Consider the following 23,687-nt stretch of genomic DNA (forward strand, 5'->3'; position numbering starts at 1 on the left):
GCTGACTCGGAGGGCCGAATGGCCTACTCCTGCATTATTGTCTATTGTGTGAAATCGACGAAAGCAGATATTTAAGAATATATCAGGCAGATGGTTATTGGAATGGTTAATAAAATGACGTTAATTGAGTGGGCACATGAAACTAAGATCATTTGTGTCCAAAATGAACATTGTCCATCAAGCGTAGACAAAAATGCTGGAGAAACTCAGTGGGTGAGGCAGCGTCTATGGAGAGAAGGAATAGGCAACGTTTCGGGTCGAGACCCTTCTTCAGAAGCGGTTGGATGGGGTGCCAATTCCAATGATTTCTGTGTAATTTGATAGAAACTGTTTATATTCTAGTGATCAGTTCATTTCCTATTTTACTATGTATTTTCCATTAAATTGGGCCTTCCACTTCATTGTCACGCTAGCTTCTAAAACACAAACATAGTGGCGCCAACATATTTATGCTAGCACAGTTTATTTTTTAAAACCACATTGAGACTGGAAGTTGTAAGGAGCGGTGGGAACTGATTTTTTTTTTGTGTGCGAACACACTTCCTGTTCTGCTCTTGAAATTCCAATCTGGTGATCTCACAGATAAAGGTTGCTGCCCACGGTTCACTATTCTGGTTCTAGTCACTGAGGGGGACTTTCAGGAAGCCACATCAGGGGGAGTTCCCGGGCAGTGATCTGCTGTAACTGCAAGTAATAAGCATCTGAATGGAGGCGACAGAAATGTTACCAAGTGTCCAGATATTTCCTTTAATATCACTTGGGACTCGATGATTGAATAAAGCACTGCTTGGTTCCAGTTCCAGTCAATTTATCCGTTGAATCATAGGTTATAAAGTTGGGTTTTTTTGTATACAAAAAAAATCACATTCATGTGTGAACCCTATTTTTAGATAATTACATACTTTTGGAATTTATAGCCCTTGATTTCTAACTGGAGACTGATTTATGATAGTTACATACTTTTATGGAGAGGCTGGAGCCCTTGTTTTGGGCACAGAGGATCAAGAAGAAATTGAGTGGGGAGGTTCAAGATCATAAAATATCTTGAAAGAGTAAGCAAACCTAATGACAATAAGCTGGTAGACAGAGACAAAAGTAAACGACGGGGGATTTTTTTTGGAATAAGTTATAAACTGGAAAATAATGATATGGAAGGGTATTGTGAACAGATTTTCAAAATGGAACTGGATAAATGTAGGGTAAAGGACGAAGATGTGGGTGTAATGGTATAACATTTTTCAGAAGAGCTAATGCAGGTGTAATGCATTCTTTAGTTTAATTTTAATTTAGAGATACAGCGTGGAAACAGGCCCTTCGGCCCACTGAGTCCGCACAGACTAGCGATCATCTGTGCACTACTTCTATCCGGCACACTATGAACAATTTACAGAAGCCAATCCTACAAACGTGCACATCTTTTCTATGTGGGAGGAAACCGGAGCATCCATAGATAACCCACGCGGTCACAGTGAGAATGTACCAACTCTGTACAGGCAGCACCCATGGTCAGCATGGAACACAGCTCTCTGGCGCGAGAATGTAGAAACTCTGCAATCACACCACTATGCCACAGATTATCTTACTGATTCGTCTGAGGCTCCATGTCGTTAGTCCCACCACCCTGAGTGATGAGACCATACGACAGCCCTGCAATGGTACTGAAGTCTGTGTTGCAGGATGAGCTGTACCTCCAACCAGGACTTTCCAGTGCCTTTACAACACTCTTAACATCGAACGATGTGATAAAACATCCAGTTATATACCATGTGCAGGAGAGCAGATCCATTTTTGCGAATTTCCATCCAATACGTCAACTCTGGTCGTCAGCAATGTGAAGAAACCATAGTCATCGGTGCTGTCAAGTGGCACTTACTCACCAATGACGTACTCTTATCTGCCCAGAACAATTCTATTGCAGACCACAATCATGGTCTTTGAAGCGTTGTGATTATTTTAAGAAGGGTAAAGAGGAGAGATGGAGGTGATGGTGATGGAAGCATGAGTTATTCAGAAGCCCTGACAACTTGGAAAAGCAACCCAAGATTCTCTCCCCCGCCACCATGTACCGCCCTCCTTGGCATTAGTTTGTCAGATATAGATCCCAATTAATTTTAATTTACTGTATTTGTTTTATGAGTTTTACAGCTTTAAAATATGCCATAACAAATCATGTCTTGCATTAGCTCAACAAAATGGTTCATTAACCTAATGAATAATTACACAATCACAAGTGTAATGACACGGATCTTTGTCACCCCTTTCAAAACTGCAATGCTGTTATTTGTTAATGAAAGTCTTTAATTCTCCTATGTAAACTTGCAAAGTTATGCATTGCTGTTTTTTTTAAATTGTCTTTTACGGTTTATGCATCGATTGATATTCTGGTATTCTATTTTTAAAATGGTTTGTTTTATTGCCTGACACCTGTGTTAATTCCAAGCCATTGGGCTCTGTCAGGCACCAAACCACTGACTCAACTGCAGTTATATACAAAATTAACTTTGACCATAGACTAGACTAATTTTGTAGCCATTTCTCCATCTTTACAGTGACTATATATCCTGCAGTTTGGAAGGAAAAAAGCACTGGAGCTTGTTTTTAAATGCTTTCATTTGTCTTACAGTTTCCATTTGCTGCTGCATGTTCATGCTGTTCCTTTTCTTGTCAGAACTGACTGGGTTCATTGCCACTGAAATGTAAGTAAACAGCATGCCTCTTGACCACTGATCTTATTGGAGCTGTGTGTAAATAAAGATGAAAGTTAATGGAATAGGTTGTGTTAAAATGACAACAGCTGATTTTTCTTAGTCCTGAAGCTCCCAGCAGGTGCTGCATGCTCCCAGTGTCCCCTGTTAATAAAATTTATCTTCCCAGTTTCTGCTTTCAGACTATTTAGAGTGCTCTGGGCATCATGTTTACTGTTGCAAAGAATGGATATATTTTGAGTGGGCGATGGGCAGGAAGAGGAATGGGGAGTGTCCCTTTTTAGTCCCTTGAGCCTAGTTTGGTTTTATTTAAATTGTAGCTATTTGCATCTTATTTTCATTTGATTTGTTTAATCCATAAACCCTTAGTACCTTTTACAAAAATCTATCTTTTTTTTTCCATTTGACTCACCACCATCTTCACAATGGCAATTGGGGGTGGGCAATAAAACACTGGTTTTGCCAGTGATGCTCAGATCTTGAAATTGGGGGGTGGAGAAATTATAACCCAGCAATCTAAATTTCCATTGCACGGTGTGATGTTCTTTCTAACACCACCTTTAAATGACTTGACTGCAACTTAAAGATTTTTTTAATCTTTTCGCACCCTTGCGTAATTTCTGTCACTGCATAGAATATAAGAAATGACAGACTCATTTGTAGAAATATTTTTCAGAAAGATGGGTTGTTTTAAAATATATCCCACCCACATGGCAATTTTAATGGTCATTGTGTAGTCAAAGCGCCAAACCCCAAGCCTGTATCAATCTTAACACCTCTGCACTCAACTAAACCTTGTTATAAACAGGCAAATGCACTTGCTGTGCTATTTAGCATTCTGGGAACTTGTAATGCTTTTGCTCAGCAGCAGTCTCTTTCTCTGTCAACAAAGCATGACAACTTTTCCTGCAATTTTATAATATCAAATGTCTCCAAGAACAAACAACCTGGTGATTAAAACATCAACGTGGGAGCATTAAGGCAGACAAACAGCTGATGGAGCTGCAGCAGTAAAGCAGGTTCCTGTAGTATTTAAAATACGACACCTCCTCCTGATTTCAACCCCAAACCGTGCTGTTGGTTTAAAAATCAAAGGCTGGTTAAGAAAGATTATTTTGATAAAGTGCAATTGGAGACCAAAATTGTCCTTTAAATAAGCAATTGTGGAGTAAAGGCAAAGGTGTCCATTCTCGTTAAGTAATCTGAAGAAGAAAATTGCAGAAAATAAACAGGCCTACAACCAAGTTTGGTGTGCATTTCTTGCCATACATCTTACTGCACAATATAAATATATGTTTGATCAACAATGAGAATTAATTTTCTTTACTTGAAGTATCATATATACTTTTTAAATCCTATATTGGATACCAAGGCAAAGCAGTTCTCTTATTACAGAATCTAATTTAAAATTTTGACCCCAAGACGTCAGTAGCTATTGACAATACTTTTTAATTAATGAGCAGGAAAGTAGCGTCATCCCAAAGTATCAGTGTGAAGTCTGGATTGACCTGGTTGTGTTGGAATAACCTGATAATCAGACTTTCGCAGAACCTGAAAGAGAGTGGGAACTGAAATGGATTTGTGTTAATCTACTACTACGCAATGAGATGGCAACCTGATGAGTGACGTACTAGGATTAGCTGAGGAAAAACCGTGTTTCTATATTTGGCAATTTCTACTAGAACACTTAACTTTGTCACATCGCTAAATGTTCTTGGAATGAGTGGTTACTATTTTGTTGCAGAGTGAATGAATTATACGTGGATGATCCTGACAAAGATAGTGGAGGAAAAATTGAAGTAAATCTAAATATCACCTTACCTAACCTTTCATGTGATGGTGAGTTAATGTAACCATTCAAAACAAATAGTGGCAAGGGATTATTTAATAAAAAAAGTAATTTCACCTGTCCGACTCATCCTTGTATTTTAAAGCCCTTCAGATTAGATTTGTCTCTCTTGCATTTGGTTTCATATCTGCATTATTGCTGCTTTGTGGATGAGGAAACTAGTCCTTGTATTTTCTTGAGTGTTTAAATTGAAACTATCTTTATGGCTGTTCTTTTAATAAATTACAGCAAAACTATAATTAATCCACACACTCGGGAATTTAATGCTACGTGAATAGCCGATTTTTTGGACTATTGGATCTCACTCATATTGACATAATTTCTGTTTAGCCGTTGCACAGTGGTACCATAATAACCTTTCCAGTAAACCCATTGATTATAACGAGAACATGGGAATTTAGGCTGTGATGAATTTAAATGAAGCTCCACAACTGGGCTGAGGTGATCTTGGTGAGTTTAAAGCAAGTGAGGGAGTTGGGACCACAGTGAGTTTCGAGGGAGCTTTGGAAGAGGGTTATGGTGAGTTTAATAGAAATATGGGAAAGGAGGCCCTAGTGAATTTTTAGGGGGGGGATGTAAGAAATGGGGTTCCGCTAAGTTTATAGGCAGCATGCAATGCAAGGCCCAGTGAGTTTATAAGGAGTGTGTGAGATGGCAACCCGGTGAGTGTACAGAAATTGGTGCTTCAGTGAGTTTAGAGGAAAGGTGAGAAATGGGGCTCCATAAGTTTAAATAGAGAATAGAAAACACAATCCAGTGAGTGCGGTGCTATCCATTCAGATTTCTAAACACCAGGATAGTGGAATATCAATTTCTTACGATATTCCAATACTGAGATCATTCCACTTTTAAAAGTTATGTCTCGGTTTAGTTAGTGTAGGAAGGGACTACAGATGCTGGTTTAAACCGAAGATAGGCAAAAAATGCTGGAGTAACTCAGTGGGACAGGCAGCATCTCTGGAGAGAAGGAATGGGTGATTTTTAGGGTCGAGACCCTTCTTCAGACCCTGAGGTCACCTTGAAGGTCACCCATTCCTTCTCTCCAGAGATGCTGCCTGTCCCGCTGAGTTACTCCAGCATTTTGTGTCTTATCTTGGTTTAGTTTCCTAAACAGCTGAATGTAGATTTGTTCTCTTATTTATTTATCTATCTATCTATCTATTTGTTTATTTATTTATTTATTTATCATTTATTAGAAGCAGTGTATATAAAAATATAAGCAGCGGCATATGACATAATACAGTTATTGTACAGCTTCAATTTTAATTTTTAGCTAAAGATGAGAGAGAAGAAGTGAGAAAAAGCAAGAGAGAGAAAGTGGATGTGCAAGAATAGAACCCCTAGACGACCAAATTGGTGTAGCCAAAGAGTGAGTAAGTAAAAGAAATAAGAAAGACGTAGAGAAATAAAAAGACAAAAACAGAAAGAAAAACAAAAAGTGATGATATACCTGCTTTGTATCCCTCCCCAACCATCACCCAACCCGTAATTAGATTTAATTCCAAAATTGTGTTGCACCATACTATCCTTGTAATGAATCAATGAATGGTGTCAATGTCTTCGAAAAATGCTCTGATTTTTCTGCCAAGACCAGTCTCATATTTTTAAGATGTAGCATCTCAGACATGTTTGTAATCCACATTTTGAGAGAAGGGTCAGATGTATGTTTCCAAAATTTGAGTATTAATTTTTTCGCCGTTATCAGACCATAATTGAGGAAACGTCTTTGAAATATTGATAGCTCAGAGCAGGCTTCTGACGTTCCTAGAATAATCATCCGTGTCGGGGACCAGATTTGTTTTTAATGTTTTTGAGAAAATTTCAAAAATTCCTCTCCAAAAGTTATGTAATTTTATGCAAGAGGTGAAGGAGTTGCTTCTTGAAGGAGATATTTGTCACATATAGGAGATACATTTGGAAAGATCTTATTCAGTTTAGTCTTTGAATAGTAGAGTCTGTGCAGTATTTTATATTGAATTAAAGTATGTCTAACGTTAATCGAACAATTGTGTATATGTAAAAGGTTTTCTTCACATCTGTCTTTTGGAATTTTTAGGCCTAGTTCCTCTTCCCAGTCTCTTCTAATTGCTTCTGACAATGGGATTTCTATATTTAGACGGGTGTCATACAAATATGATGTTAAGTTGTTTGAAGTTCTATTCATACATTCTTCTAGTATATCTAGCAGCAGAGTTTGGTAGTCATGGGTATATGTTTTTGGATAGTCTCGAATTTGAAGATATCTGAAATATTGATTACCTTTTGGGTGGTATTTCGACTAATTCCTGAAATGAGAGGAGGTCCCGTCTCGTAGAGATCTCCAGGTTTTTTGATTCCTAGTCTTTCCCAATGAGTAAACGTTTTATCAATAATAGATGGCTTGAACAAAGGGTTATTGGCTAATGGTGAGAGAAGAGATACATTTCTTAGTTTAAAAGTTGATTTTACTTGTCTCCAGATTCGTAGAGTGCTGTGAATAATCGGATTTTTATCATATAGTGTGTTCTTCATATTTGTTGGGGAGAGAAGAATCGCGCTTATGTTAAAAGGCGTGCAATCCCCTCTCTCCATTATTAACCAGTCTACCTGTTGGCATGAGTTATCCAGCCAGTAAATTACATTTTTAATGTTTGTTGCCCAATAATAGTATAAGAAGTTGGGGAGAGCCAATCTTCCCATTTCTTTGGGTTTACATGGATGTCATTTATGAATTCTATGTTTTATAATCCCAGAATAAGGTTGTAATCAGAGAATCAAGATTCTTGAACATTTTTTTAAGGAAGGTATATTACTTAAAATTGATGGAAATAAATACAGAATTTGTGGGACGAAGATCATCTTTATAGCATTTATTCTGCTTATTAGAGACAACGGAAGTGTTTTCCAAAATTGAATAAGAGCGTTTAATTTAGTAACTAAAGGTGGGAAGTTTGCATTGAATAGAGGGGTATATTTTCTGGTTACCTGAACACCCAGGTATTTGAATTTTTCCGTAGGAATTCTGAAAGGGAATTTTAGAAGGTGTGTCGACTCTTCAGGTTTTATTGCCATAATTTCACTTTTGTTCCAGTTTATTCTATATCCTGAAAAGGAACCGAATTTCTCTATAAGATTTAATATATTTGGAATACTAACTTGAGAGGTGGTGATATATAATAATAATACATCATCTGCATATAATTATATTTTATTATTGGAGTATTTAGAATTATAGTCGTGAATGCTCGGATGTACTCTTACACTTTCCGCTAGGGGTTCAATCGCCAGGGCAAATAACAGGGGTGATAATGCACATCCCTGTCTATTGCCCCTGGATAACTGGAATTTAGGAGAGAGTATATGGTGTCAGTATCCTGGCAGTTGGCACCATATAACAGTTTTATCCATGAAATAAAATTTTCTCCCATCTGAAATTTTTGCAGTACTGTGGAAAGATATTTCCATTCTACTTGGTCAAATGCTTTTTCTGCATCTAATTAAATAATTGATAAGTCTTCTTTAGTTCGGTGTGAGTACATTATGTTAAAAAGGCCTCAAATAATTAAACAAATGTTTCTTGGGTATAAACCCTGTTTGATCCGAGTGTGTTAATTTATTAACATATTTACTTAATCTTCTTGCCAAAGATTTCACTAATAGATTTTTGATTTAGGAAGCTAATTAGCCAGATTTTTACATCAAGCCCTTTAATTTTCTTTCCATAGCTTAAACATTTAAAATTTTGTTCACAGATTTCACCCACTGCCCCTCGGCCTACCCCTGTTTAGCAGCGTTTGGCTCTAGTAGATGTAGGGATGGCAGTTGCTAGTTTATCCACTGATGGCCTCGTCTTGTGTGAACATATAGAAAAAAAAAATAAGTTGCTCCTGAATTTCTTGCCTTTTAAGATTATCCTGTATTGCCACCTCATTTGCAAGTGTGAGAGGATCTTGGCTTCAGAAGCAATCGTATTATTTAACTTTTTATTTCAGTCTTCGGGGAGATGGGTTCAGGGATTAGTCACTGTCAATATGGTTCAATTACTGTAAATACAGTAGTGAAACCTGTATATTCGTCATAATTGTTAGCTTAGAAGTTCTCTTTCCCACAGGGCATAAAGCAAATATCAATTGCCTCTAATGTTCTTCATTGTTTAAAGTCTCTGGCCATTTCAAGACACTATTTGGTAAAGTCGCAAAGGCAGTCCACTAAAGTACAAAATAATTCAAATTTTGAGATCAGATTAAATCCAATATACCTGCATACAACATGAGGAAGTAATCATCAGTGCCATGTGACCGTAAGAATTTTTTTAAACCAGTTTCCCCCCCCCCCCCCCCCACCACCAAAAAAAAAAAAATCCCTCTCTGTATTTCATTGCAGTCCGTGGAAGGAAGAATTGTGTAATTCTAAATTTAGGTTGTCATTACCTTGTATGACTAATTCCTTTTTATAGGTCATCAGAAAAAATTTTGGATATCGATTTAGATTTTCATATCTAAGTGAATTGACACATAAAACAATTTAACCTGCTGCCACTCAAACTAGTGATATCTTTGGAGACTAGTATTCAGTGTTTGAAATTTCCGAGCTTTGAAGTTAATCAACAAACATTGACTATTGTCATTGTTTCTTGGTTATTGATCAAAATGCAAATGTTTTTTTTAAATTTACCCAAGATAACAAATCATGGAGTCATACAACATGGAGAGAGGCCATTTAATCCAACAAATCTGCACTGACGATTCTGTGTCTGAATTTTCCAAGTTTAATCCCATTGTATCTTGCCCTAATTTCAATCGGCTTGTGCCAGATTCTACAAGTCAGCCTAATGCCAGGGTCAATTTACACTGGCCAGTTAACTTTGCAATCCACGTATTCGTGGGGACTTGGAGCATCGCTGCAGGGGAGGGGAGTTTGGGGGAGGGGGGTGTTTGCAGAATAGTGTGAAAACTCAACACAGACACCACTGGTCACTGGAAGTTAGAATTAAACTACTCCCAGAGCTGTATTGGCTATATCACCATGTCACATGCCTCGTTCCATGCATTATGTTGTCCATGTTTATTGCATTGGCTTTCGCCGCTGGTTCTGAAGGGAGCTGCCAGCCTATGGCCCATCCACATTATGTACGTCCTGCACGGTCCTCGTGTAAGTGCAGGTTGAGCTGAGCATGAACTCGACTACCACTTCACTGGTCAGTGCCAGAGCTGGGCTTTTATGACTTGTGTATTAGGAGGATGAAGGCGTGTTGATGTTTAATGTGCTTTTAATTACGTTTTTTTTTTATTTGAAATACTTTATTGGGGAATATAAGAAGTATTTAAATATCCTCCCAGCTTTGATGGGGGCAAGGCTCTGTCCCAACATTGTTTCCTGTCGGGCGCACCATGGCGATATGTTTTCTGGCCAGTTCACAGTGAAAGCGCACAGTCCATCTCCTGGGAGGGGAGAGTTGGCTGTTTGTATCCAGCCTAGGCCTTTGTAGAACAGCATAGCTGTCAGTGGCAGTCTGCACGGTGCTGTGGGCCAGATGGTCGTTGATCCAGCCACTCAGTTTTCCAGGGCACCAAGGTCTCCAATTGACCTTGAGCCTGCCGTTTGAGACCATAGTGGGCCGCAAGTGGTGATACCGAGATCCAGGGCACTGATTTTGTGGCCCATCCTTGGCCCTGATGCTAGCTTGGTGCTGTTAAAAGGACTTTGAATTGTTTGTAAAGACTCTTGAGTGGAGCCGCTGTGACACAAGTGAATGATGTACAGTGCCTTCCATAATGTTTGGAACAAGGACCCATCATTTATTTATTTACCTCTATAATCCACAATTTGAGATTTGTAATAGAAAAAAATCATGTTGTTAAAGTGCACATTGTCAGATTTTAATAAAGGGAATTTTTATACATTTTCAGTTTCACCACGTTGAAATTACAGCAATCCCCCCCCATTTCAGGGCACCGTAATGTTTGAAGTCTGCGATTCATGGACATCAACAGTTACTGGGTGGCTTCTCTGGTGATGCACTACCACGCGCGTATTACAGCCATCTTTAACTTGTGCTTGTTTTGGGAGCTAGTCCCCTTCAGTTTTCTCTTCAGCATATAAAATACATCCTCAATTGGGTTCAGTTCGGGTGATTGACTTGGACACTCAAGAATTGACCATTTTTTAGCTCTTTTGTTGGTTTAACAGCATGTTTCGGATCATTGTCTTCCTGTAGAATGAACTGCCGGTCAATGAGATTTGAGGCATTTGTTTGAACTTGAGCAGATGGGATGTGTCTATACACTTCAGAATTCATTATACTACCGCCATCAGCAGTTGTATCGTCAATGAAGATAAGTGAGCCAGTACCTTCAGCAGCCATACATGCCCAGGCCATAACAGTCCCACCACCGTGTTTCACAGATGAGGTGGTATGCTTTGGAACCTAGGCAGTTCTTTCTCTCTTCCATACTTTGCTCTTGCCTTCACTCTGATATGTTAATCTTCGTCTAATCTGCCCACAAGACCTTTTTCTCAGAAATGTGGTTGCTCTTTTAAGTACTTGTCAAACTGTAACCCGGCCATCCTATTTTTGCAGCTAACCAGTGGTTTGCATCTTGCAGTGTAGCCTCTGTATTTCTGTTCATGAAGTCTTCTGCGGACAGTAGTCATTGACGAAACCACACCTGAAGAGTGTTTCTGTTCTGTCGGACAGGTGTTTGGGTTTTTTTCTTTATTATAGGGAGAATTCTTCTGTCATCAGCTGTGGAGGTCTTCCTTGGCCTGCCCGTCCCTTTGCAATTAGTAAGCTAACCAGTGCTCCTGTTCTTCTTAATGATGTTTCAAACAGTTGATTTTGGTAACCCTAAAGTTTGGCTGCGTTTAAACACAGCTGTAATTTCTACATGGTGAAGCCAAAATGTATAAAAATGGCCATTAATAAAATCTGACAATGTGCACTTTAACCACATGCGATTTTTTTTCCTTCTCTATTACAAATATCCAATTGTGGTGTACAGAGGCAAATAAATAAATGATGAGTCTTTGTCCCAAACATTATGGAGGGCACTGTAACTGTAGGAACTGTGCTTGGGGTATGTGTGTGTGGGGCAGGCTGGATCATGCCTGATCTGGCTCAGTGTGACGAATGGGTATCATGCTGCAACTCCAGCCATTGTCCTGGACAGGCTTAGGGGGAATTTACAAATCTCTGATTTTTCTTTAGTCAATTTAAAACAAAAATAATTAAAAGCATTTTTGGTAAAAGTAAAATAAATAAAAGATTGACACAAAGTGGAGGAATGGGTCAGATAGCATCCCTGGAGAAAAAGGATGGGTGATGTTTTGGATAAACGCCCTTCTTCAGATATAAATTTACAGATACTAGTAAATATTTCAGATACAAATAAATAAAATGCTGCCTTCCTCCAAATCTTCAAGCCAAGAATCCACTGAGCTTTTTCCACGCAGGTCTGGCTGGCAAACGATTGCGGAGGTGGATTCCTCGGCCCACACCTCTTGGCTTCATCATTAGAATCCTGGTGGATCAAGTGCAAGATGTGTTTATTATGGGGTGAAAGCTGGTGGTCTCCCTTGACGCCTGCTGTCCCTAGTATATAACTTGATCTGAAGAATGCATCACTGGTGGTTTCTAGGATACCTTATGGCCAATAATTCACAGCTGAAACACTTGGGTTGTACAAATGGGTAGGGAATTAACAGTTTATTCCTGGCTATTTCTTTGACTAATAGTAATTATATTTTGCCATGAAGAATATTATGTTTGGCTTTAGGGAGCCATTTACCACAAATAGTTTGCATTGAATAATTGTTTTTATGTCAGAAGCTGACTTTACTGTATTGTCTACTGGAAATTATAGCTGCTTTGGAAACATTGCAATGTTTTTATGAATCTTGGAGCAGTTTATTAATTTCATGTCTTTCTCAGTTGTTGGATTAGACATCCAAGATGAAATGGGAAGACATGAAGTTGGCCATATTGAAAACTCCATGAAATCACCTCTAAATAATGGCCAGGGCTGCACGTTTGAAGGACAATTTAGCATAAATAAGGTAAGTTTAAAGAACCTGGTAGTACAAAATATTTTTGCAAAATTTAATTCAAATCTGAAAGCTGCAACATTGTAGCATGCAGATAGAACAAGTAATTAGGAAGATGGATAATATGTCGACTTTTAGTACAACAGGTATAGAGTATAAAATCAGGGAAATCTGGCTAATAACTGCTAATGAGACCACACCTGGAGTATGTATACAGTTTTGGTAACCTTCCTTTAAGAAAAAGTACTTCCTTGGTTCAGTGAATGAAGACTCCTGAGATGAAGATTTAATATTATTTTGAATGTTTGTGCAGCTTTGCTCCATTTTAGAAGAACGAAATGCATCCTTATTGAAGGATAGTATTCTGAGTGAGCTTGACAGGGTAAATGTTGAGCGGTTGTTTCACCTTATTGGGAACATCTGAAACTAGGGGACATCAGAATACGGGATAGTCTAGTTAAAAATGCGGATGTGGGGGAATGGGAATTATCTATCCTAGAGAGCTGTGGTGGAGGCTGACTTGTTGATTATGTGTAAAGCTAGGGGCAACAGATTTTTGATCCATAGGGGAATTCTCGATTAAGGGAAAAGAGACAAGAAAGTAGAGCATGTCAGTTCAGCCATTGATCGTAAAATCACTTTTGCACCCAGATTCAAGCACAATGGGTCACTCCCACATGAAAGGTATCAGAGCTTTAATCCATAAGTGATCTTTTTGTACTGATTCAGGATTTAGTTCAGTTTAGTTTAGCGATGCAGCATGGAAACAGGTCCTTCAGCCCACCGAGTCCACGCTGACCAGCTATTCTCATACACTAGCATATCTTGCACACGAGGGACAATTAACATACTTTGCTGAAACAGCCTACATACCTGTGTGTCTTTGGAGTGTTGGAGGAAACCGGAGCACCCGGGAAAACCCACACGGTCACAGGGAGACTGTACAAACTCCTTGCAGATAGCACTCGTACTCTGGATCAAACCCGGAACTCTGGCGCTGTAAGGCGGCAACTCTAACGTTGCGCCACCGTGCCGCCCTCTTCTAGAATCTGGTTCTGCCTGCAAAAGTGGCCGTGCCCTAATATCAAGTCTATGCAGTTATGTTAGTTCAATACGTTTATATAAATCACACTCTTTGTTGGACTTACTGGCGTGTCAAAGAGTTATATAGGGATACAGTATGGAAACAGGCCCTATAGCCAACTGCACCGTTGCCAATCATCTGGCACTCGTTTCGACTAATCGTACATTAATCCCACTTTTATCTTCCACACGTTCGCATTAATTCACCAGGATTCTACATTAAGTTACAGGGGCAATTTACAGTGGTCCATTAACCTGCTTATAGGATGTAGTTTCAAAAGATTTCTTTAAATTTTCAATGTAGTAAGGAGCTAACGAGTGAAACATCACTGTAATTATTACCCACATGGCACACTTATTTAAAAATGTTTGTTTTCAGTAATATTAATAAAATTTCCATTTTATCGCACATATCAAGGAATACGTTTTTTTGAATAAAAAACACAATTGTATTTTTCATTCAAAATTGCCAAAGTGATGATTTTCATTGGTGTCTTTTTTTGTGAGGCACTTAAAATGTATTTGGAGTATCATATTCTGATCAATCCCAAAGTCTCCCTAGCTCAAGACATGTATTCAAGAGAGAGTGAGATATAGCTCTTATTAATATTCGGATTCTTGTTCTTTATTTTAAAATGTCTCATTGACAAATAACATTCCAACTGGGCTAGTGCTCCACCATGTCCTTATTTGTATTCCATCACTTTGATATGGGGAGAGAGCATGAACGGGGTACTGATTTTGGATGATCAGCCATGATCAGATTGAATGGCGGTCCCGCCATGAAGGGCTGTATGGCCAACTCCTGCACCTATTTTATATGTTTCTCTGTTTCATTTTGTAAAGGAAATGGAATCACATGGCTGAGAATCGTTTCTGTTGTCTAAGTCAACACATCACGTAAAGGTCTTCAAATTTCAAATAACATTTGAGTAGATTCTAGAATTTCTTAATGTTTGGGAGCGGTAACTTCTGACCATCACTGTTTTGCAACATGGTTGAATAGACAATGTTAGCCAATAAATACAGATCTAGAATTGGATTAAAAGATGACGCAGAAATACAATGCTGTGGTCAAACCATTATCAATGCTTGATCTAAGTTGTGGGTGAACTTGACAACAAAAAGGTGCAGCTAAGTTGCGGTTAAGACAAACATAATTGCAAAAAAATAAGAGTTTAAAAATAAACCTGGTGGGAAAACTCAGCCGGTCAGACAGCATTTGTGGAGGGAAATAAACAGATGACAATTGTGGAAAATGATATTGATATTTAATTAAATGCGATAATTTGAACATTAATAGACATTCATTTCTATGAAGGGTAATAGTCTGATTAAACAAAAAAACATTGTACAAATTATTGAAAACGTTGTACGGCTTTTAATTATGATGTCAACTTGTGGTTACGGCTGAGAATCATCTGCTGTGTTTCATCAGTAATCTGCCATCAGTGTTCATTGAGGTTTACAGGGTGAACAGGGGTTGATGTCATTGGGTGGGTGGAGGATCCTGCAATGCTCCCTATTACAGAATGTAGATAGTATCGTAATCATTGTTGTATCAGCCATGATGTCAATGGGCAAATGACTTCGGGAGAGAAAAATGATTAAAATTAGAATCTGGACTGGGCTGTAAACGATAACACAAATGGGTCAGCCTGATTAATTCAGACGCTCTCGGCCCGCCTTGGCCTAATCGATGTCCCGGTTGCCAAACTCCTCTTCCCATTCCCACCCTGATCTTTCTGTCCTGGGCCTCCTCCACTGTCAAAGTGCATCAAATGCAAATTGGAGGACACGCACCTCTTATTTTGCTTGTGCAGCTTACGGGCCAGCAGTATGAAAGTTGATTTCTCTAATTTCAAGTAACTTCTACATTCCCTCCTGACCCACCCTAGTCGTTCCACTGTCCGTATCCTTGTATCCTTCTCGTTAGGATGTCTTCCCCAGCCAACAATGGGCCTGCAGTTTCAAACCCCCCACTCCCCTCTATCTTTCAGTATGAAGGGGTCCGACCAGAAACTTCACCTATTTCTTTTCTCCAGAGATGATGACTGACCCGTTGAGTTATTCCAGCATTCTGTGTCTGTCTTCAGATAAATGCATTGAAATAAAGAATAACATTTAGCTGTCAGATTATGGAGGTCCTGATGTTTGAATATTTGCTCCAGTCTGGAGACTAAACACCACAGCTGCCCTGTTATGGTGTTTCGGATGCCAGATTGGAGTAAGTCATTGCATTAAAGCCCTGAAACTTTGTGGGCGATGGTCAGCTATTCCTTTGCCATGACTGTGAAGTTCGAGTTAACAACTTTATTTGTAATTTAGTGTGGCATTGTTTCTTATGTTAAGAATTCCATATTTCTCAAAAAATATATAGCATTGTAAATTATGTGGAGTTCTGGAATTATTTGCTTACATCGGTACAAACATTTTCACTAGGTACCAGGCAATTTCCACATATCTACGCACAGTGCAACTGCACAACCAGATAATCCAGATATGACTCATGTAATTAACAAACTGACATTCGGAGAAATGATAGAGGTAAGTGCCTATTTTATATAACATGACTGACCTTAAAATAGTGTAGTAAATTAGTCACACTTTCATCATATTCATCTGTCAACTGAATATAGTAAAGCTATTTTGGTTATAGATCTGTGATTTATTTTTACTTACTGAACAGAGCAGTTTTGTACGTTTTTCTGTTCATTATTGCTTGCGGGCTATGGTTCCAAGGTTTATTGTTATGGTAAGGTTTATGTTTAAATTCATAACAATAACCAATTCCCTTTTGCTTCTTACCAGTGCGCAGATATGGAGTCCAATTTTGCCATGATTCCATGTCTTTTACTTTTTTTTGGACCAAAATGCATGAAAGACCTTCTCAAAGGCATAGTTGAAATCCTGCATTATCTTCATTACAATACCTGCATGATCTTCATCCTTGTTCACCACATTTGAATCCAGTTAATAGGACACAATATTCCATTAACACATTTATATTGACTGCCTTTAATTAATTGAAGCCAGAGGGTAATGGTGGATGGCTGTTTGTCGGGTTGGAGGCAGGTGACTAGTGGGGTGCCTCGGGGATCTGTGTTGGGTCCTTTGTTGTTTGTCATGTACATCAATGATCTGGATGAAGGGGTGGTAAATTGGATTAGTAAGTATGCTGATGATACCAAGATAGGGGGTGTTGTGGATAATGAAGAGGATTTCCAAAGTCTACAGAGTGATTTAGGCCATTTGGAAAATGGGCTGAAAGATGGCAGATGGAGTTTAATGCTGATAAATGTGAGGTGCTACACCTTGGCAGGACAAATCAAAATAAGACGTACATGGTAAATGGTAGGGAATTGAAGAATACAGTTGAACAGAGGGATCTGGGAATAACCGTGCATAGTTCCTTGAAGGTGGAATCTCATATAGATAGGGTGGTAAAGAAAGCTTTTGGTATGCTAGCCTTTATAAATCAGAGCATTGAGTATAGAAGCTGGGATGTAATGTTAAAATTGTACAAGGCATTGGTGAGACCAAATCTGGAGTATGGTGTACAATTTTGGTCGCCCAATTATAGGAAGGATGTCAACAAAATAGAGAGAGTACAGAGGAGATTTACTAGAATGTTGCCTGGGTTTCAACAACTAAGTTACAGAGATAGGTTGAATAAGTTAGGTCTTTATTCTCTGGAGCGCAGAAGGTTAAGGGGGGACTTGATAGAGGTCTTTAAAATGATGAGAGGGATAGACAGAGTTGATGTGGACAAGCTTTTCCCTTTGAGAATAGGGAAGATTCAAACAAGAGGACATGACTTCAGAATTAAGGGACAGAAGTTTAGGGGTAACATGAGGGGGAACTTCTTTACTCAGAGAGTGGTAGCGGTGTGGAATGAGCTTCCAGTGGAAGTGGTGTCGGCAGGTTCATTGGTATCATTTAAAAATAAATTGGATAGGCATATGGATGAGAAGGGAATGGAGGGTTATGGTATGAGTGCAGGCAGGTGGGACTAAGGGAAAAAAAGCTGTTCGGCACGGACTTGTAGGGCCGAGATGGCCTGTTTCCGTGCTGTAATTATTGTTAATTGGAAGGTTTTGTTTGCTCATCAGAATTGTTTCCAGGGAAGTTGAACTAACTGGCCTGTATCCACTTGATTTATTCTTTCCATTATGAAAACATTGATAGTCCCCCACTTCTCTGCAACATCTAGAGATGACTGCAAAACAATGATCGGACCCCTCACAATTTCATCCTTTCGTCCTTTCCTCCTTTTCAAAGCCCATAGAGACAGGGAGAGATTCATTTGGTCCTGGTGATTTATCCACTTTCAAAGACTCCAACCCCATTAATATTTGCTCTCTTACATTATTGCATTTAATATTTAGCATCTTATCTATACCATCTGTATTTTCCTCTTTTTTAAAATAAAAAATACAAGCAAAAATAAATTAACTTTATCCTCGGGTTTTAGCTCTCTGTGTGAACCATCTTTTTAATTCCCCAAAGGTCCTACTCTTAATTATCCTCCTGTTCTTTAAGCATTTGTAAAACCTCTTTAGATTTTCTTCAATTTACTTGGCAATATTTTTTCGTGCCCACTCTTTAGAATTTACCCGTTAATTTCATCGATACACATCAATGACTCAGAAATCCCCCAGAGTACAAATCTCATGGTTATATTTATTTTCTAAAAGTCACTTTATTATCATTAATCATAGAATTACTGCAAGCCAATTGAATTCCTCCTCTGATAGTAGTTGGGCAAGAATTTCGCCAGATGATTTTTATAAAATTCAACGTTGGCAAACAACTGAGGCAAAATTGAATTTGAAAAAAATAGCATGGATGATGATTTCTGGAAATTTAATATTAAAACAAGTTTAATTTGCTGGCTGATTGCCTTAAAATTCTTTGACCCGGCACCTCTCAGAGTAACTGCTTTATACTCATTTTTAATACCTTTGGCGCAAAATATCTGGAACCAGTCGATTAAATGCATCTTACTCGCAGGTTATATGTAAAACAGGAAGATAATTTATACTTTGATTATTGTTATTTCTTAATATAACTTTTCACGATGCTATTTGTGGTTGTTAAATACAGTGGGAAAAGAGTGGAGGTAATGGGGAAAGAAAGCAAATTTAAGAAGCGATGAAGCTGCCAGGAGTATTTATTGGACGGTAAAAGTGATGAGTGGCATTCAATGCAGATGAGCAGAAGTTTAAATACATTGGACAGATGTGTTATAATTTATTAGTGTTGAACCAGATAAGAAAGAAATGGAGAGAACTGGTGATTGCGTAAAATCATAGTCCAATTTACTGGCAACGACGCCGCAACGAGTGCTAAGTCAGCAAAATAGTAGTCTGAAGCTATTATGCTGCACTTTATGCAGACAATTCTTAAATGCGATATTTCTGGTACGAAGTCGGAAGAGACACATCAAAGCTTTTGTGATCTGCAGAAAAGTGACAAGGCAATGGGTCTCTTAGAGACCTTAGTTATGAGGGAAGGATTATAAAAATACTTGGACACCTGACTTGTTACAAGTGAAGGGAAGGAAAATTCTGGCAAAATCAATGGGAACAAAAAATGATAATTTGGAGCACGATTTGAAAATAAAACCGACACCTGCAGTACCAGAGTTCCAGATAACATGGAGACCCCAGAAGCTGCAGATGCTGGAATCTTGAACCAAGAAACAAGGTGCTGGAAGAACTTAGTGGGGACGGTCTGCATTTCTTTGAAGGGAATGGACATATGGCGTTTCAGGTTGGGATGGGAGAGGAGCCTGGTGGGCACACATTTCTTGCACCACATCTCCCTCCACCCTGGTCAACCTGCTCACTTCCCCTCCTCTGTGTGCATCATCTCCCATCCCTGTCTCACATTTCCCTTTTTATCTCCGTCTTCCCTTTCACCCATATTCCTCCTTCCAGCTTTGCATTTCACTTCTCCTCTTTCCTTTTCTAATAACCTTTAGTCTCCTTCTCACCTCTAGCCTTTGTCACTTACACCACTTTATTCCCTTTATCATTAATCTGTACACTTCGATTGTAATCATACATTGTCTATTCACTGATTGGTTAACACGCAACAAAAGGTTTTCACTATACCTCAATACATGTGACTGTAAGCTAAGCTAAACTAAACTCAAACTCAAACACTCATCTGCTAATCACAACCCCTCTTCCCTCCCCACCACCTGCATCCATCTATCATTTACCAGTGCCAACCCTACTCTTTTTAAGTTTTCACCCTCCTCTCCATCAGTCTGAAGAAGGGTCCAACCTGAAACATCACCTATTCATTCCCTCCACAGATGTTGCCTGACCTGAGTTCCTCGGGCACTTTGTTGTTATCGTTGATATATACAAAGGAATGAAACTGGAAAGTAGTCAGTCATTCCAAAAGGGATTGATACTTGGAATAATCATTCAACGCACATAACACAAAGAACCAGTGCCACTAAAGAGGTAATAGTATATTGTGTTGATGGGCTGATAGGTTTCTTTGTAAGGATGAGCCAAATGACCATGCCTAGTTACAATTAAATTTTGAAATTTCACAGAAATATTGTAAAGTTAGGCATTTTAACATGTTTGAGTCCATGGATGGTTAACCTGAGTGTGTACACTATTTCCTGTCTTAATTTACCATGCCCTTGTTTTATTTCATTTCTTTAGGTTAAAAATGTTCAAGGTGCTTTCAATGCTGTAGGCGGAGCAAGTAAACTTGCTTCAAACCGTAAGTAGCCTGTATTAAGCCTGCTTGAGTTTTTTGCATTTGCTTTAAATTGCATTTACGGCAGCACACAAACGTGGTTAAAGGAGGTAATTGAAGGCATTGAAGGCTCTGCACTCAGCTGGCTCCGTTCCTACCTTTCCAACAGATCCCACTTCATCTCTCTCCACAACCACACCTCTGCTACAGCCACAGTCACTCAAGGCGTTCCCCAAGGCTCCGTACTCGGCCCCCTCCTCTTCATCATCTACATCCTCCCCCTTGGCCAGATACTCCGCCACTTCAATCTGGACTTTCACTGTTGCGCTGATGACACCCAGATCTACCTTGGCACCAAATCCCCCCACAACCCCCCCCCCCCCCCCCCCCCATATCAACTCCTGTTTGTCAGCTATAAAAACCTGGATGCAACATAATTTCCTCAAACTCAATAGCGATAAGACAGAATTCCTCCTCATAGGCTCCAAATCCACACTCAGCAAAATCAAAAACCACACTCTCACCATCGACGGCACCACTGTCTCCCCACCTCCCCAGGCCCGCAACCTTGGTGTGATCTTTGATTCCACCCTCTCCCTTGAGCCTCTCATCCGCTATGTCATTAAAACCTCCTTCTTTCATCTCCGCAATATCGCCAAACTCAGACCCTCTCTCACACCGCCCGCTGCTGAAATACTCATCCATGCCTTCATCTCCTCCCGACTGGACTATTGCAACTCACTTCTCCTTGGCATCAGCTCCACCTACATCAACCGACTCCAACTGGTCCAGAACGCAGGCGCCCGACTCATCACCCATACCAAATCCTGGCATCACATCACTCCAGTCCTCAAACAACTTCACTGGCTTCCCATCTCCCACCAGATCACCTACAAAATCCTGATCCTCACCTACAAAGCCCTCCACCATCTGGCCCCCCCATATCTCAATGACCTCCTCTCCCCCTACCAACCCTCACGGTCCCTCAGATCCACATCAGCTGGTCTCCTCTCCATCCACAAGTCCAACCTCCGCAGTTTTGGGGACAGAGCCTTCTCCAGGGCAGCTCCCAGGCTCTGGAACTCCCTCCCCCCAACTGATCCGCAATTCCGTGTCCCTCACCATCTTCCAGTCCCGCCTCAAGACCCATCTCTTCACCTCTGCCGTCCCTTTTCATCTGTGCATTAATTGCCTCATACTGTGTTTTGTATTGAATTCTGTATTTACTTTGTGTACTAGTCTTGTCTCTACTATTTATTTCATTCCCCTTACATGTTTTTCCTCTACCTGCAAAATTTTTGTAAGGTGTCCTTGAGACTCTTGAAAGGCTCCCATAAATAACATTTATTATTATTATTATAATTGGGCTGTTATCTAGTTTCAAGATTAATTTTAATGCCTATTGTAAGGCTCTGTTAATAACTATCCAATAATTAAAAAATAAATCACAGATTTAAAAAAAACTAGTATCAATAAAGCTAACCATGAACCAATTAGGTTTTTTTTCTTGTAAAAAGTCTTGTTCTCAGTGGTCCTTGAGCCTCAATGAAGATTAATGTCTAAGCAATCATTAGAATACAACAGGATATTTTATTTTTTCCTATCACAATTTCTTCCCTCTCTTTCTCCCGGTCCCAAGACCCTATGACTTGCATGTACCCACCACCCACTGCATGAAAGAATTGTGCATGAGCCACAGACTCATGTTTGATCTGAACAGCACGGCAGGCATAAGGTGACAACAGGATGAATCAGAATACCCGATTTCTTCCTGATGTGAACTGGTTGACTTCCTGAAGGTAGCACTGTCCCATCTAAACTCTGAGTACTTTAACCCAGCAATAGGTTTGTATAAATCAGATTTTCTGATTTAATAACATTGAATCCAACAATTTAAAAGAAGCCACTGTTCCTGCTTTGTATTTCGTGTTTTTGCTGTTTTCCTCTTCCAATTTCACTTTTTCGCTTGTCTTCACATATTTATACTTATCACCTTGTATCTTTTCTATCCGCTGCCTTTCCTAGCTGCCTACAGCCTGGTCTCCACTCTGTCATATACCTTCCTGTCTTGTGCACTCAATTGCCCCACCACCACCCCTCTCCTCTTCAATCTAAAGCTTGTTTTGTTTCTACAGGATTGCATCATTGTAAATATTCTCATTTAGAAGTTGCCTCTCACCACTGGTCGTTTTTGTTTGTATGCTGACACCAATCACCATTTCTCACCACCACCTCCCTTAACCCCTTCCACGTTCTAAGACTGCGTTTGCGTTCACATTCAATGATTAGAAATAAAATTTTTGAATTTATTTGCAACTAAATGTTGGAAATATTGAAACTCTTGGTTTTGGTCCCTGCTAGGTACTCAGCTCCTGGCTCACTAACTGTCTCCGTGGCAACGCTGAGGCTGATCTGGTGTTAACATGGAGTTGAACATTCCACCTCAGTTACGTTGTATTGTAAAACGCCATCCCTGCCCAGCGCAGCTGCATAAAACCTTGACCATCCTTTTGTTATTTCTGGAACTAACTCTTTGGATGCATTCTTAAATGAAACCTTCCATTTTCTATCCTCCATTAACAAGAAACCACCCAAAGCCCTGCCGCATTGTTTATGGAGTCAGAACCTGGCCGATGCATCAGTTGTATACTCTTGTCAACTTAACTTGCTCTGTTGAACAGTGAGTCATTTTTAACATTCCCAAGCTTGTTTACAAGTTACCTCTTTTCACCACTCCCTATCGTGTAATCACATTTAATCCCATATTGTGTTAATTATATTTTTATAATTCAGGTGTCCATTATTGGTGGTCATGCCCTCATTAGCCAATGTTCGGTGCTCTGGAATTTTATTATCTACCTTTGAGTCTGATCTCTCTTTATCCTGTGAGGCTGTCTTTCAACTGTACTTCACAGACCCAATACTATCTCATGTGAATCATTGTCATGTTTTGTTTCATCATGCACCTGTAAATTAACTTGGAATGTTTAACTATCCAAGAAGTTGCTCTACAAACATGAATTATTCTTCCCACTGTTTGGTCGATATGTTGCAACGAATATAGTCCATTTGCGCTCAAACATCATTAATTGTGCTTGCAGTAATGCACTGTCCCAAGTCAATGTGTTATTTGGGGCTTTTGAATAGTATCGTGTTTCCTGGCTGTTGGAAGCTGGTCTAAATGTTGTTTTAATTAAATTTGCCATGCTGTTGAATTATGTCCTGATCATGTTAGTGGTGATTCTGATAACATGTTTATTACTAATATTTCTACAATTAGTAGGTGAATTATATTGTTGTCG

At 39.3% G+C, this 23,687-nt stretch overlaps 1 protein-coding gene across 3 annotated transcripts in view; it reads left to right on the plus strand.

The window, feature by feature from the left end:
- ergic1 (endoplasmic reticulum-golgi intermediate compartment 1) overlaps nucleotides 1-23,687 on the plus strand; it is a 74,246-nt gene that overhangs the window by 39,698 nt on the left and 10,861 nt on the right. For all 3 annotated transcript variants that reach the window (XM_055643013.1, XM_055643015.1, XM_055643014.1), the window contains 5 exons: nucleotides 2,624-2,696; nucleotides 4,450-4,544; nucleotides 12,464-12,588; nucleotides 16,102-16,206; nucleotides 20,349-20,409. In XM_055643013.1, the coding sequence (XP_055498988.1) occupies nucleotides 2,624-2,696; nucleotides 4,450-4,544; nucleotides 12,464-12,588; nucleotides 16,102-16,206; nucleotides 20,349-20,409 (459 nt within the window). The remainder of the gene's footprint in view (nucleotides 1-2,623; nucleotides 2,697-4,449; nucleotides 4,545-12,463; nucleotides 12,589-16,101; nucleotides 16,207-20,348; nucleotides 20,410-23,687) is intronic.

This window comes from Leucoraja erinacea, chromosome 11, assembly GCF_028641065.1.
Source record: "Leucoraja erinacea ecotype New England chromosome 11, Leri_hhj_1, whole genome shotgun sequence".
NCBI lineage: Eukaryota > Metazoa > Chordata > Chondrichthyes > Rajiformes > Rajidae > Leucoraja > Leucoraja erinaceus.